The 16457-nt window shown below is 56.3% G+C and overlaps 1 protein-coding gene across 2 annotated transcripts; it reads right to left on the bottom strand.

The window, feature by feature from the left end:
• Window positions 1-4349: 4349 nt before the first annotated feature.
• Window positions 4350-8849, bottom strand: OSR2 (odd-skipped related transciption factor 2). Of its 2 annotated transcripts, none has more exons than XM_031590879.2 (4): window positions 8714-8849; window positions 6009-6705; window positions 5555-5654; window positions 4350-5259 (listed from the first exon to the last, which is right to left on the bottom strand). In XM_031590879.2, the coding sequence occupies exons 2-4, from the start codon at window positions 6662-6664 to the stop codon at window positions 5077-5079; spliced, it is 939 nt and encodes a 312-aa protein (XP_031446739.1). In that variant the 5' UTR covers window positions 6665-6705; window positions 8714-8849; the 3' UTR covers window positions 4350-5076. The 2 variants fall into 2 exon arrangements, with proteins under 2 accessions (XP_031446739.1, XP_031446740.1); XM_031590880.2 differs by having other exon boundaries at window positions 4350-5177.
• Between the last annotated feature and the right edge of the window lie 7608 nt (window positions 8850-16457).

Raw genomic sequence — 16457 nt, 5'->3', positions numbered from 1 at the left:
AATAACCTCAGAGGAAAAAGGGGGAAAAAAAAGATCTTACTTCCTCTTGAGCTTGAAAAATAGACAATCGGTCAATCAGTCAATCAGCCTCCTTCCTCTGATGAAGGAACCGGTCTCCAAAATGCCCTAACGTGTAGGACAGCCCTCACAAGAGAGCTGTGGTGCAACAAAATGCCAAAGAACAGGAGCTGGAGCACTGCTGAGGGTGAGGCACAGTGCAGCACGCTGGATGCCTCAGCTCTGTGCAGGGTGACTTGGCTCCTTCACAAAGCCACAAGGCCAGGGCACTTCTGTACAGAGGGGAAGCACAAGGAGTGGGGTTTGAAGCCTTCTTCCAGATCAGCCTGCAGCCCTGTGAGGCGATGGAGCCACTCTCTGGATCCAAGGAGAATTTCAGGGAAAAAGAAATCATCCTGTTGCCCAGTCCCGCCCAGAGCATGGCAGTGACAGATGGGCCACCAAGGCCTGGAGACTGGCGTGGATGCTCCTGCATGGCCAGGGCACTGCCCAGTGCCTTCCTCACTGTCTCAAGTCCATCTGCACTCAGTTTCATCCCTGTGCTGCCAAAAGGAGAGGCAGCATTCCACCGACGGCACTGTGCTTTCACCAGAACAGGCAGCTGTGCATGACCCCACTTAGCCACGTGGGGATGGAGGTGTGAGGCCACTGTGCTGGGACCTTCAGGCCATGCTCTGCTCATCAGAAAATCCCACTTGCTTGCAAGCAGTAGCTGAATACTGCACCCTGCTAGTGGTGCTCAGCATCCTGGGGGAGCTGGGAGGAGGAGGGAAGCCTACACCTCTCATTTTTTTAATTCTCTTGGCGTAAAGGTTTTTTAATTTCTTGTTCCACAGTCTTAAAGCTTTTCTGCAAAGTTTCATGAATAAACAGCTGCATCTGGATTTTTTAAAATTGAGATTAAAATGAATGCTTAATGCAGTTGCCATCCCCTTATATATAAACAAACGTTTTTTAGTCTAAGTATTTAGTAACTTCAACAAAATAGCTGTTTGGCTAATAGCTACCTCTTGTTTGTCTTAATTATACTTTTATAAATGGGAAAGGAAGCTGAAAGAACTCCTGTAAGCAGCGAGGAAAAGAGATGCTGCAAGAAGGGACTGTAAGCCAGAAACATAGCACGGTATTAATATAAAAGCTACATTAGCCTGAACATTGTGAAACATAGTTGGCAAAAGAAGTCACCCTTCTACACATGAAAACGTGTATGTGGCTATAAAACTACAAGCACAGAACTGCTGGGAGTTCTGCCCCATCAGTGAAGCCTGGCTGTCTGACTCCATCCTGACACTCCAGGCTGGCACTCAGTGTTTCTTCTTCACCTCAAAGCCTTCTCTCTTCTTGACCTGCAGGATCCTGGGACCATGATGATGGCTTTGTGCCAGACCTTGTGTCACTGTAGTGGCCTGGGTTTGCCTGAGGTATCTGCACTCACACCTTTCAAGCTCCACTGGGATGTGGCATCCATTGGGGAGGGTAGGAAGGAGGAAGAATGAGAGATGTGGGCAAGAGAAGAGAGGGGAACTTGTGGGAGCTTGGAGCTGAAGGAGGCAACAAGGCTGGAAAGGGCGGGTTCACAAATGGAAGAGGATGGGGGGAGTTCAATAAATTGCAGACTGGGACATGGTCTTCTCACATGATGTGGACTCATTCAAATAGTGCTGTGCATGTGGCAATACTAAGCTGTCCCCGTTTAGATCTGGACAGTGTATGGTTATGGGGACTCTTCCCTGGAGATATCCAAACGTTGCCTGGATGTGGGTCCCCCTGCTCTGGATGTCCCTGGTGGAGCAGAGGCTGGGTCAAGTGGACCCAGAGAGCCCTGCCAGCCTCAGCCATTCTGGGGTTCTGCGTGACTCTGTCTTGCTCAGGTGGGACAGACAAGTAGATGGTGCTGCCAGCAAAGGCTGTGCTGCCATCAGGAGAGTTGGTGTGGAGTTGTGTAGGCAGTGGGTGCTGTGTGGGAGAAGCCCATGCAGAAAAGAACTCTGCACGCACTGCTGAACTGAGCCACTCTGCCGTCAGCTGCAACAGCATTCATCCCAGCATCTAATGCGCAGAGAGCTCTGCTAGCAGATGTAACTCCAAGGACTATAATTTTTTCGTTTGATATTTCCTCCAAAATAGAGCTTACGGCCACAGTATCTTATTACCTGCTGTGTTCTCTCCCCTCCTGTTTGCTGGCCAGCACAGCTGCCTGCTGTCCATAACGTGGCCAAAGGGGCAGAGGGAGCAGTGCCAGAACAGGGGCAAAAAGACAGAAGAGGAAGTAAAGGGGCAATGAGAGGCAGAGGGACAGGTAGAGGAGAGGGGCAGGTGCTTGGGGAGAAGTGGCAGTGTGCTGGAACAGAGCTCCAGAAGTACACGGCAGTAACAGGGCTGTTATTGCAGTTACTGTTTGCATTGGGAAATGCAGGATGGCACTTTATGGCTGTAGGAAAACCAGCCCTGCCCCAGAGATAGCTGTACAGAACCTGTTTCTCTTCCCAACAGCTCTAAAAACAATGAACCATATATACATTGTAACAACCTTTTATAGCTGTCTTTGAAATTTCCCAACAAGAGATAATCTTTTAAAAGTGAATGAGGCATGTCAGTACCAAAGGAAAATATATGGATGTTAAAAGAGAAACCCTAAATCATCCTCTGATGTTTTAAGATCATTGCTACTGGTTTCAATGTAAAACACAGCCCAGGGACTGGCTGCTGGAGATCGCTGTCGCTGCCCCTGCGCAGCCCTTCGGTCTTTGTTCTGCCCGCTGAACTTCGTAATCCTGAGGAGATAAACGTACAGCCTGCATCTGCTCTGGGGAGAGACTGCTAGACGAGAGACCCCAAACAATTAAATAGAACCTTAGATATATGCAATCATTTTAATGTAGTCCTTTGATATCGTTCAGCTGATTAAGTTCTTCCCAAACAAACTGCACACAGAGCCTGGCCCGGGAGCAGTGTGAGCCCACACGCACCCTGACAGCGGTGTTTCTGCAAGCAGAGTGATCCCAGCCCCTCTGTGTGCTTGGGTCTGAGAGCTGGGGATGCAAGAGGCCTGGGGACAGGAACTCAGAGAACAATGAGGGAACAGCAACTCGGAGGCAGTAACCTACTGGGAGAGGGGGAATGCACTGGGAATAGAAAAATTAGTCCAATGGAAAGAGCTGTGCTACTGGGGAGATGCCTGCAGAGCAGGGACAAGAGATGCCCACGGAGCTCTGGGAGGAGTAGGGTGCTGGGAGGATGGGGGGCAATGGCCCAGCAATACCCCAAATCCGGGGTGTGAAGAGGAAGGGAGCAGATGGCCTTTAAATTCACTTTAACAAGGGCCGCTGTCCTCCGGCCAGCAAGGCAGTATTTCTGGCTTGCAGGGACTATTTTTTCCCTCTCCATCTTGTTGGACAGGAGCAGATGCAGAGCCAGACCATGCCCACCGCAGGACATTTGGCTGAGCATAGAGATGCCTCTGGATGGGAGCTAACCTGACTGCCCTAGTTGGGGCAGAGTGGGTCTAGCATGGGGCATGGGGCCATATGTAGGGTGGCAGACAGAGGAATCAAGCACCATGAACGGCAACGCAACATTTACAGCCTCAGTGGCCCAATTGCAGCCCAAGCGCTGATGGGTTTGACACCATTCACAGGGTTCTCTGCTGCAGGACCTGGGAGGGAAAGGGATGAGGACACCCCATGGGCATCCGCTCCCCTCAGGTCTGCTTTGAGTCTGGGGAACCTGTCCCCAGCAGGGAGACTGCCGCGGATCCCTGACACGGCAGAGTTCGGGAGCAGAGCCCACCCTTGCAGGAGGGGTATCCCGCCCTGGGTCACAGCTCACTGGGGATGGTTTCTCCTGGTTGTCCTCACCTGGATCAGAGTCTGGGCCAGGAGTAGGGCAGGACAGGTGTCCTCAGCCTGGGAAAGAACAGCACCTGAAACTCTGAGCTCCGGCGGACACAGTAAGGTGACCGCCCCCGAGGGAAGGAGGGAGCGGGAGGTCACACCGCCGGAGCGGAGGGGGACGCAGCGGACGCTCCCGCAGGGTGCGAAGGTCCCCGGGAAACTGCAGGCCCTGTGCCGGGCTCCGCGGGCCCTGAGCCCCTCGGGCCGTGCGGACCGAGCCCCGGGCGGGGGGCGGCGATCACACCGCTCTGTTTGCTCGCGGGCGGCCCGCGGTGAATCGTCTTCTGCGGGATAAAGTCCCTGTCTGCGCGGGTGAATTGCCCGTGGCCAAAGTCTAATGGCAGGGGACCGTCTCCTGCAATCGCCACGACGGGATGGCTTTTACAATACGTGGGCTGATCGCAAATAAGTTACTAATAAGCCGCTTTGGTGTAAGAACGGCTTTATGCATTATTTCCTCAGATCTGTTTATTTGCGAAGATTTCTTTCTTTCTCTTCTTTTTTAGAAAAAAATAAAAGTATTTCGTTCGGGAAAATAATAAAAGTACAGAAGTTAATATTTAGACATTCGTAGTATTAAGTAATAGAGCTATAAACTCTGAAATCCGGCACTTTCATTTTACTTAACAATAGATAACACAAAAGCAACAGCGAAACGGCCAAACAAAAGCGATCACCAAAATTGTTGTGACAGTACAATGACACGAGGGGAAATTTATTCAGTATGCTTCGCCATTGCATCGACACAGCGGGGGAAAAAAAAGCCCAAATGCTCCGAGAATAATACAACCAGGCAGGAGGTATTTGGGGAAGAAATTAAAAAAAAAAAAAAAAAAGGAAAAAAAAAAAAAAGGGGGCGAATGGGGGGGATTTATTTGGAAATACATTTTTAAGAGATACTTCACCTCCCAGATCCGTTATCAATGTGCATCGGACACGACGATACGAAACGAAACGAACAAACTAAAACCACGTTCTGTACAGAGCTCTAAAATGAGCCGCGATATCTACAGGAGCGGCGCGGCCGAGAGGGGCCCGATCCTGCAGCCCCCCCAACCCCACCTCGGGGCGGCTCTGGCGGACGCGCGGTGCCAACGAGCCGCCCCGGGGCCCCGCGCACGGCCGCGGCTCCGCAACGCAGCGCTCAGCTGCGGCTCCGCGCCGCTCAGAAGTCCTGCCGCGGGGTGTGCGTCAGGCTGTGCCGCCGTAGATCACAGTTTCGCCTGAACACTTTGCCGCACCGCTCACAGTTGTAGGGCTTGATGTCTGTATGGGTAAGAAGGTGAGTTTTCAGGTTACTTCTCTGATTAAAGGTTCTTCCACATGTGGGGCATTTGTGTGGAGATTCCTGTTCAGATTTGAAGCAAGCAAAGGATTAATCCTTTACAAACTACCTGACTTCGCGCAGCACTGCGCTTCTCGCTATCACACAACGCACGGCTGAAACGTCGGGAACGGATCCCGGCCCCGCGCCGCGCCGCGCTCCCGACAACGAAACCCGCCCCGACGCCGCGGCGCGGAGAGCGCCCGAAGCGCGGCTCCGTCCCCCTCCCGCCCGGCTCTCGCAGAGCCCCTTCCCCGTCCCCGAGGCAGCGCCGGGCCGGAGGCGCCGCGCGGAGCAGGGCGGGCGGCGCGGGGCTCACCTGCATGTGCAGCGTTTTGTGGACCGCCAGGGTCCTGGACTGGCAGAAGCCCTTCCCGCACTCCTGGCACTTGAAGGGTTTCTCTTTGGAATGGATGTACCTGAAAGGCAAGCGCGGGCTGAGCGCCGGGCCGTGCTCCCCGACCCTTCTCTCCCGCCCGACGTGCGGCACCCGCGGCACCCGCACGCCGCCCCGCTTCCCCACCCGGAGCCGCGCTGAGCCGCGAGGCCGGCGGGAGTCCGCCCTGCTGCCCGCGGGGCTCCCGCACTGATCCGCCTCGGGGCTCTGAGGAGGACCGGGACTCCCGAGCGATCCTCCCCGGGGCCGCGGGGCTCCGAGGAGAAGCGGGGCTCCCGCCCGCCCGGCTCTGAGCGGAGCGGAGGCTCCCGCCGCCCGCCCCGCGGGGCTCTGAGCACAGCCGCCCCCTCCGCCCCCCGCCCGCCCGCCCACCCACCGGTGGTCCCGCAGGTGGTCCTGCCGCCGGAACGCTTTGTGGCAGATGTCGCAGGTGTAGGGCCGCTCGTCCGTGTGGGTCCGCTCGTGGATGAGCAGGTTGTAGGACTTGGTGAAGTGGCGGCCGCAGAACTTGCAGATGAACTCCTTTTTCGTCTTGGAGGGCAGGCGGCCCCGCGACGGCTTCCTGTCCGGGGACAGCTTGCTGAGCCCCGAGAGGGGCGACGGCAGTCCGGGGCCCAGCTTGCCCAGCTCCCCCGCCTTCGGGGGGTCCTCCTGCGTGGCGGCCGCCGCCAGGTTGGCGAAGTCGAAGCGGGGCCGCTCCTTGTGCAGCGCCGGGAGGACGTGGGCCGCGGCGCCCTGCTTGGGGTGGAAGAGGTGCGCGGCGAAGGGCAGCGCGGGGAAGGGGAAGCGCGAGTCCACCAGGCCCTGCGCGGCCGCCATCTCCGTGAGGGCGGAGCGGGCGATCTCGTGCACGCCGGGGTAGCCCAACGTCCAGTGGTTCATGTGCATGGTTTGCACGGCGCTCAGCCCGTACAGCCCCTGCAGCTGGTCCACGGCCGCGGGGAAGGTGTTGACGGCCTGGAGGAAGGAGTAGTTGGTGAGCTGCAGGGACGGGTGCAGCGGGATGGGCGCCGGCAGCGCCTTGCTGCCCATCGTGGTGGGGCTCCGCGGGGCCGTCGGTGCGGGGCGAGGTCCTGAGGGAGAGCAGAGAGCGGGACAGCGTCAGCGCGGGCAGCGCGAAACGAAAGCGGGAAGGAAAGAGAGAAAAACGAAAAGATCGCCCCCAGGGACGCCCCCTCCCTCCAGACAAAATAAAAATAACCCCCTCCCCCCCCCTTTTTTTTTCTTTCTTTCTTTTAAATCCTGAAATCTTCGGGCAAAACAATTTGAAAATAAATAAAGCCTCCAGGTGCGTGCAGAAGCGCGCGCGGATCGTGCGACGCGCGGACGGGGCCGCTCCGCTCTCCGCGGCCGCAGCGCGCTGCCCCGCTCCGCGCAGCTCCGGCCCCGCAGCAGCCCCAGGGCCGACCCAGGCGCGGGGCGGGGGGCGGCGGGCGCTGCTCCCCGCGCGGTGCTTATTTTTCTTCCCTCGGCACCGGGTCATTTGTCAAGATAATCGAGGGGGAGAAAAGCAGCTCCTGCCCCACACGCACGCACACCTCCCACCCCCGCCCTTTCCCCCCCGCCCCCCCACCTCCCGCCCGCGGGTCCTAAATAAATCCACTTTGCGCTCAGATCCCTTCCAGATGGCCGCGGCCGCCCCACACAGCCCGGCCCGAGGCCTCTCGGCAGTCCCGCGGCGGGCAGCGCGCTCAGCCCTCGGGCGGCCCCAGCGGGGTTCGGGGCCGTGCGTACGGAGGGGCTCCTGTCCGCGGCCGGCAGCCCCGAGGCGGGGAGCGGAAAGCAGTGACGGGGCCTGTGTGCGGCGGGGCTGAGGGCTCCTCCTGGGAGCCGGGCGGAGGGCAACGCGTGGCTTCCGAAAATAAAACGTAAAAAATCGTTACAAAAATTATTATTAAAAGAATTATAAAAAAATAATTATTTTTAAAAATTGCAGAAGTAATAATAAGGAATAAAAGCAAAATTTAAAAACACAAAATCAGTCCTCAGACTCAGCAGCACATACAGGAAGCGCTCCCAGTGCGCAGCCCGACCCCGCGCACGCACGGCCGGGGGAGCGATGTCTCTCAATCGCCGCCCTGTCACTTCTCTGTCCTTTCTCTATCCTGGCTGCCCCCGTCGGCCCCGAGCACTCCGCTCCCCGCTCCGTTTTCGTTCCCTTCGGGCCGCGGTTCGACGCTGCCGCCCGGCTCCCGTATCGCTCGCTCCCGTATCGGGACCGCGGGCTGTGGTATCGGTACGGCCGCTCTTCAGGGCCGCTCCGTTTTTCTTTTTTTCTTTTTGAAAGAGTTGTTATAAACGGAATTCATTTTTAAGGATGTCTTTTTAAAGATGTTTTTTACAGATATCGCAGCGCTGGCTCCTAATCTCTATCTGCCGCACAACTCAACGCGGAGCGGGGAAAATCCCTCCCGGCTGCGGCGGCCCCCAGGGCCGAAGCGAAGTCTTAGGGGCCGCGCTCCGGGGCCGGGACCCGGCTCGGGCACAGCGCTGCGAGGGGGTCCGGCACGGTGCCCCTCTGCCCCGCACGTTGGGTGCCGGGGGTCGGAGCCCGCCGCCGGTCCGCAGCACTTCCAGCCCCACTCCCATTGTAACGCCCAAAGTTTTCGATCCGCACCCTTCGCCTGAGCCACCGTACTCACGCCACTGTTTGTCCTCGGAGGGACCTTTATTAAACCCGATCGAAACGGCCCGCAAACGGGATTTTGAGGTTACTTTCAACGAGGCGAGGGGGGAAAACACAACCCCAAACGGATATTCCTTAAACCTTGGCACTTCCTTTTCCCTTTCCCGCACGGCGCGCACCGGCCGAGTCCCGCCGCCCCACGCCCGCTCCCCACCTGCCCGCACGGCCCTTCCGACCGGATCCCTTCAGGCCCGGATCCCGCTCCCCGCCTCTACCCCCAGATCGCGGCCCTCCTCCGCCGGGCTCAGCGCGGAGCGGGGCCCCGTCCCGCCCCGTGGAAAACTCACGGGCAAAGCTCTCCTCGGGCTCTGCGGGACCCGGGGACGGAAGAAGGGGACCCCGCGCTGAGCCGCGAACTGAAAGCGACCCCGCGCCGACGGGCAGCGCTCACGTACCGCAGCGGGCAGCTCCTGCCGGGCCTCCGGCACCTTCACGGGGACATTAGATCCACAGCGGGGCCGCTCGGCGAGCCCGGGGCATGGCGGGGAGGGCCGGGCAGGGCCGGGCCGGGCCGGGCAGGGCAGAACGGGGGGGGCTGTGGCCGCGGCGCTGCCGGGGCGCGGGGCGCCGGGCGCTGACGGCCGCCTCCCGCCCGCAGCCCGCTGCTGCCTTCGAGCCCGGCGAGGCTCGGCGCGCTCTGAGCCGCCCCCTGCCCGGTCCATCACATTTACAGCGCTGAGTGGCGGGGAGAGCTGTCCCCGCCCGCCCGCCGCAGGCCCACCCCGCGGCGCGCCCCGACGGCCCGCCCCCGGCCCGCCCCGCCGCGCCGGCCTCGCTGTTTACTTGTGTTTGGGTAGCAACTGGGCTTTAAAGGGGCAGCTCGTCCCCCCCCGCCCCCCGCGTTACCTGAGGTGACATTTCCCCCCCGCGGCCTCCGCCGTTCCCCGCCGCCCCGCTCCCCGCGCCGTGCCCCGTGGCGCGGACCCCCAACCCGCCCCCGCCGTGCCCCTCGCAGCTCGGAGCGGGCACCGCGGCGGAGGAGAAAAGCCCCCAAAGACCCGAGCGCGGAGCCCCGGGAGCAGCCGCGCCGGCAGGTAACGCTCCCTCCCGAGGGCCCGCGGCCCGCACTTCGGGGTCACCCCATGGCCGCCCCTTCCAGTCCCAGCTCCGCTTTTTAACCGACATTCAGCAGCCGAAAGACGCGCTCTGCGCGGAGGTACCGGCCCGCGCCGTGCCCCGCGTCCAGCCCGCACCCGGGCAGGCGGAAGGCTGTGGGGGTCGGGGTCACTGCGGGGAATTCGCCGCTGAACGGGGCCTCCCCGCCGCCCCGCGCGTTCCGAGCCGAGGAGCGTCGCGTTCGTTGTCCCCGATAGCGGCAGTGCGCGGGTTTCGGCCGAGTTTTTTAGCAATAACGTTATCTCGGTCTGTGCGCTGCTTCGGTCCCGAGCGGGGGGGATTCGCGGTGTGTTGTGGGGAGAACGGAGAGAGACTCTGAGAGGTATGGAAAGCTGTACAGAGGAATGGTATAGGCGAACAGCTCCGAAAAAGTCTCCAGGTGCGGTGTGTGGCGCTGAATTCAGCGCGCCGAAGTGAAGGGGACACCCGCGACGGCCGCGCTGGGAACTTTTTCTTATTTCACCGCAAAAACGGGAACCAGACAGGGGAACGAAGCTAGCGGCGGCGGCTTTGGACGCGTCCCCGCGGCGTGACGGCCGCTCGGGCCGGGATTCGTTCCCATTCCTAAAGAACCGCTGAGAAAACGCGCAGCTGCTGCCCCGCCGCCCCGTAGCGATAGCGCTTCGTGCTGTGGGCAGAGGGGCGACGCTCCGGGCCGGGGCTTGGGGAGAAGGGACGATCCCCGGCGCCTGCCGTGCGGGGCGGTCGAGCCGGGGCCGCAGTCACTGCCACGGGGTCCGCAGGTCTCTTGGATCCCTTCCCTCGGCTCTTTAGGGCCGCTGCGGCGTGGGGACTTCGCGTTTTCCGCAATTTATTGCGCGTTTACAGCGAGTTAAAATGAGCCACGCTAGTTAGGAAAAAGCACAAAACACACAACGAACCTAAGCGAACTAAACCAACCAAACCAAACCTCCAAGAACGAAAAAGCCTCAAAGCAAACGGAATAGCAGAGGAGAACGAGGCGGCTCAGAACGACCGCCCGGGCCGCATCTCGTCGGGCCGCTGCCGGCCCGGGGCAGGCACCGAGCGCGGGGTCACACGCTGCCCCGAGAGCTCTTCGGCTCCGGACAGCCCCGGCCTGGGACGCGGCGGCAGCGGGCTGCAGGTGCGGGGCCGGGCACCTCCCAGCCACCGAAGCCCGAGGGGACCCGCGGCTCCCGGCAGCGAAGAGGCACCGTCGGGGCCGCTCCACCGGGGTCTGGTTGCGTCCGCAGGCGCCCGGGAGAGTCGAACGTCGAGGATGCCCGCAACCTCCGCCTCGCCGCCCCGCGCCCACCCGGGCGGCCCCTCCCGTCCAGCGCCTTCCCCCGTCCGGAGCTCGGGACCGGCCCCGACGGCAGAGCGGTTTGCGGGGGCCGCCCTGAGCTCCGCGCCCGGCGGCGGCCCGCGGTGCTGCAGCTCCCCCTGGAGGTACCGAGCAATACGGAACCCCAGCGCCGGGTTCCACTCAAGGCAGCACGGAGGGGCGCGGTGCTGTTCCCGCGGCGAGGAACGGATTAACTGTTGCCGTCGTTCAGATTAACATTCAATGATTCCTCTGGCAGTGTAACCACGGGGCAAAGCTTCACCGCTCCCCGCACTCCGGGCGCTGCGGGCACCTTCGCGCCCCGCCTCGGGAGCTGCCCCGCCGCTTCCCGGCACCGTGCGGAGCCGCCGGGGGCTGCCCCAGAGCTGCAGTGGGGAGGACGGAGCCGTGCGACGGGGCCGGGGCTCCGGGTCTGACGGAGGGACTGCCCCTATAGTCCGGCCGGTGCCTACAGGTTCTCGGGCTGCGCGCCGTGGGCTTCTTTATTACTATTATTACTTTATTTTTTATTTAAAATATTTACGTATTTTAAGGAAAAAGTGACTGCCCGTCGATCTGCCATCCGATTCCGCTGGTGCCTCTCGGTGTCTCAGCCGTCCCCTACTTCATTCCGATTGATTTTTGTTGTTATCTTTAACAGCCCACTCACGGCGAGAGGGTTTCACGACCGCCCGCAGAGGCAGGAGCTTAGGAGCTCCGCGGGCTTCCTCAGCACCCGCTCGGCATCGCACGTCCCAGCCCCGCATAACATCGCTGCGATTCATCGCGGAGGCAATCCCGCACGCTGAGGGATAGCGGGCTGCAGCCCGACGGAACCTCACGGATTGCAGAGCCCCAGGAGGGTCTGCGCCCTTCGCTCTTGGGAATGAGGAGCTGGGCACCGGTGTAGTTCGGCAGCTGGCCGCGGCTGTGGGGCTCGTGAGGCTGGCAACCTCAGAGCCAAGCGTTAGTGGGAGAAATCTGAAGGGAATACTGCACAGAAACCATACACTGGTTTAAGAAATGCTGTTGCGCGTTTGTTCTCCTGCCTCGTAACTCACTTAGGATGTGAGAACTCCAAGGCAAGCTGAGAATGGGGCCCGTGCATCTTGTTCTGTCGCTTACATCAAATAACTTTGCATCCTTTCGAGGACTTTCTGTAGCCGGTGAACAGCTCAGTTTGTACAGACGGGGTTAGTGCTGCGGGGTGAAGGTCAGCAAACAACAGCAAAGCCCAGAAGGGTATTTGCAGTTTTGAGTGAGCAGAATGCATATGGTCACTGATACAGCTGTGGGCTGAGCACTGATTTGTTTACGCTAGCACGATGCTCTGAAACCATGGCTGTTCTGTTCAACTCTTGTGTGCTGTAATCCCCTTTACCCACCCTCCACATATGTGTTTCCTGCTTTCAGCATGCATTCTCCGTGTCTAAACTGCATCAAACTCTGTTATAAACCAGGGCAATACAGAGCACTTCAGGGGTTTTCAGAGTATTGCGACCACGGTGCAAGCATATGCAAATCATCACATACAGCTGTGCAAAATGCATGTATTAATCCCTGCATGCTCTGTCAATTGTTTGTGGCACCAGATTTGAAGAAAAACACAACAATGGATATTCTGAATAAACACCAATTTTTCCTGGGCATACTCATCCCTGGGATGCTCAGACAGACCTTGCTGATGGAACACTGCATTTCTGAGCAAAATTGGGCTCTTCTAAAGAAGGGACTGAAGGTTCTCAAACACAAGGAAATTGAAGGAAAATGCACCATAGTGTGGCACTGAAAGCTCTGCAAGAGGGCATGTGTCTATGGGATATGACCAGAGAAGTAATGCATGAGCTTCAGCTCATCACTACCCAAACAGGGTGCTGCCCAAGCAAGTGCCCCACCTTCTCCATATGCTGACGTCACACACTCAGCGTGTTTTACCACTGTTTTTAAAGATCTCCTGAATCGAAGCCATTACTGTTAGAATGTCTCTTGAACAGTAGTTTATGAAAAAAACACAACACAAAAACAAGAGCAGCTACTTCTCCAAGCAAGGTTGTCTTCAATGCTGGTGCCCCTTGGTTGTCCCACTGCCACATTTTAGCAGCCCAGCAGGTGGGAGGACACTGCTCCAACGCAAGCCTGGGGATGTGATTGCAGTGTGCCTTGGGGGACTTTCAGAGCAGTTTGGATCTACCGTGTAGAAAGGGAAAAAGAGAAATTTTTCCACAATCTCCAAGGGAATTCTGTCTGAACTCTCCATGGCCACTGTGGCGAAGGACAAGAGCATGACCCCACTTCAGAGGAGAAAGGTTGTATAGTCAGAGAAGGACTGGGAAGGGAATGGGGATGGAGGACAGAGCAGGCAGAGAGCAGGAGAATCCAGAGTGAATCCGAGCAGAGAGTGGGCAGTGGGCTTCTCCCTCCTCTACTCACAAACCTTGCATTCTCCTCCCATGGTGGCTGCTTCTTGGTCAGAGGACAGCATCCACCTCACTCTCTTTAGTTTCCTTCACAAATCCCTCAAAAGTAACTGAAGGACCCACAAGTGCTGGAAAAGTGGGGGATGGAAGCTGGTGGAAAGGTGTTTCCCGTTCCCCCTGTTCAAAGCAACACGGTATGCTCAGTAAAGGCTACTGCTGATTGCTGCAGCTCTGCCCTGTTTGCACTGCCTGTTCCATTCGTTTGACCTGCTCACCCTCCATAGGCTGGGGAAGCCTATTAGTGGGTTATATCGCTCGTCCAAACACCCCTCTGGGAACGGTTTCCAAGAAAAATACAAAGCTCATTCATTTCAACAGCAGAACTCATTTTAGCCGCAAGAGAAGTGCTGAAAGCCCAGGCCGTTGCACTGCAGCAGAACCAGAAGTGCCTCCAGGCTGCTATTTTGAGCTTCACAGATGGATGGAGAAGGGAAAAAGATACCTCAGCTTCACTGTGGACTTCCAAGTGCAGTATGAATTCCCCTTTTCCACTTCATTTGTCCTGATGATTGCTGGTTGTTCAAATGCAACCAGGGCCGTCTGAACCTCCCTGCTGTGCTTGTCTGGAGGCTGCCCACATAGGTACAGCTGTGCCAGCTGTTGAGGAAGGCTGCATCTGCATGGAGGGGAGCAGTGGAGACCCTGGGACAAGGAATAATTTGGGGTGAGAGTCCCTGGCTGTGGGGGAAACTGCTGTTCAAGGAGCCCGAGAGCTAATGACATAAATCAAAGCTCACCGTAATAAGTGAAAAAAGATTTTCTGAATCTCAGAAACCCCCCACAGGAAGATTCTTGATGCCACCTGACAGGACTGTTGGACAAAAGGAATCTCATGTAGAACTTACAGTTGGAGAATTCTCCATGACTTGACTCCATGACCTGGGCAGTCTGGTCTAGCATTAGGTGGAATGGTGGTGGCCCTGCATGTGGCAGGGGGGTTGGAGATTCATGATCCTTGAGGTCCCTTCCAACCCTGGCAATTCTGTGATTCTGTGATTCTGTGACTTTGGCCGGAGGGTTCTTCCCGACGCAGTACATGCTGAGAACTTCATCTGGGAAGAAGAGGCAAGTAAATATGGCGTGGTGTGTCACCATCAGTGGGAGTTGTGGGGCCACAGCAGCAGTGCCAGCACTGCCAGGATCTGCAGAGGAGACCGCCCAAAAGGTCACCAGCGGCTCAGCAGGGTAACCCTGACCTGTCTCCAGCCTCCAAGCAGACAGCTCTTGAGCAAATACAAACACACAGTTATTAAAGAACATTTCAACAATGGCAGTAACAAAATAGAGTGAAGCGAAGCCAAAACTGCAGGTCTGTTTTATTCAAAGCATAATATTTATAGATGACAGATACTGAACGCAGTGCAATTGGTTTCAGGACCATCCCCATACTTAGATAGTAGCAGCACACTTGAACGTGTCTGCCATCTGAAACACAGCGAGATAGGAATTCTAGTCTTTCAGAAAGAGCTTTTTCATTCTTAGAGCAGTTACATGTGCATGGTAAACAAGAACATTAGAAACAATTTACTGTAGAATTACAGGTGGAGCCTGAAATGCTAAAAGGCTGTTCAAAGCATCACTTAGGTCTGACCAAGTTCAGCACTAGTCTCATGTTATCTTTCTCCCCCCACAATGGTTTCAAGAAGATATATAAAAGCAGAGCGGAGCCGATGTTTACTTTAGCAGCTAATGGTTCCTCAAATCTACCACAACTTCTAAGGAGCAGATAAAAGCAGCTGCAAGAGTGATCTAGAAGTAAACATCCAGAAGAAAACATAACTGCAATCAAAGTTCCAGCTGTTCTCTTCCCAGTTCTTATCAGGATTCTTTTTAATCAGACATTTTGAAGTCATAGGCTTACTTCCAACAGCTTCTGCCCATACACACACATATATATGTAAGTCCCTTGAAATATTACAGAAGTTCTGTTTCACATCAAAATAGCGTACACTGTCACTGAAATTATTAATTTTCTTCTCCTCATCCCCCATGTTCTCTCTGGGCCCCTCTTTTGCATCTGGCATGTGTACTGATACTCGAGATGACAAATACTGATAACTGCGAAGCGGCAGTGCTGCATACTTCCACAGCACGCGGCTCAGCCAATGCTAGGCATTGATTTATGTGCTGTACTCTGTTCCACAGCACAAGGTTTTTTTTTTTCCCCAATTCCATACCTTTAATCCTTGCCACCTTCAACCTAGCATGTGTCAAATTTCCATCTTATTGTTGCAGCTGTGGTTTCTTAAAACTAAAGTACATTTCTCGAAGGCAGTGGCACATTCTTATGTTTAATCACAGATTTAAATGCTCAATTGCTCAAAGAATGCCTGGGCTCATTAAAATGTGATGGTCGTTAGAAGGTTTAGTCTTTTTCCCCCTATTTAAATGGTTTATAGCAGGTTTTAAAAAACAAATTAGGGATGTTCGGATGACTCTTTATTCAATCCAAATCTGTAGAATGTGTAGTAGCGTAGGGAGAGATAGAAACCCTAAGCTCAGGGTTCTCATCAGTAAAGAGGTTGTTTACACGGGACAGAGGAAAGCTCTCCTTCACATAACAAGTCTTCCATGGGTGTACAGATGAACGGACACAAACTGCCATCTAGGTACCATGGTACCATTACACAGGGTGACTCCATGACCCCACAGAACAGGATCGCCTGAGAAGCTGGCATTGCCCAGGGATCTACATGTTTAAAAGGAACTGCAAAAGTGAGGGATTTTGGTTGTGATCTTCACTGCTTGAAGAGAATACCCAGATTTCCTGTGCTCTTCTATGGATAAAGAAGCAGAGGCTGGATGCTATAAATATTCCTCCAAGAACTTGGAGTGAGCGTTCCATGCTACTATCGCATCTGCTCAGGGCAGCTGCCTGTCCGTGCAACGGCTCTTCCTGAAGGTGAGCTGCTGGACAAGTCCCTACCTGTATGTCAGCCATTTCAGCCCAGGGTCTGGCACGGCAACTTAAGTCCACTTTTATCATCCTTAAAAGTGAAGACATCAGTGTTCTCCACCAGAGCAGCTGAGATATGTCCTATTCCAGGAAAAGGCCAGGAAAATAGCCGAGAGCAGTGAGAACTTAAACCGCTGCAAAAAATCTGCCAGAGGACATCTGTCAAAGCCCAAAGAGTTCCAGTTATATATGATTTCATTTGATCCCAGAGGCTAAATAATGTACAGGAAAGATTTAATAATGTTATGCAGATTATGTGTGGAAATGTAAAAGGAACCAGATACAATGCCAGTTTAAAAAATGTT

The sequence above is a fragment of the Phasianus colchicus genome, chromosome 3, assembly GCF_987193195.1.
Source record: "Phasianus colchicus chromosome 3, bPhaCol1.hap1.1, whole genome shotgun sequence".
Lineage (NCBI taxonomy): Eukaryota > Metazoa > Chordata > Aves > Galliformes > Phasianidae > Phasianus > Phasianus colchicus.
The sequence above is the reverse complement of the archived record's forward strand: the minus strand, read 5'-3'. Positions and strand labels throughout refer to the sequence as shown.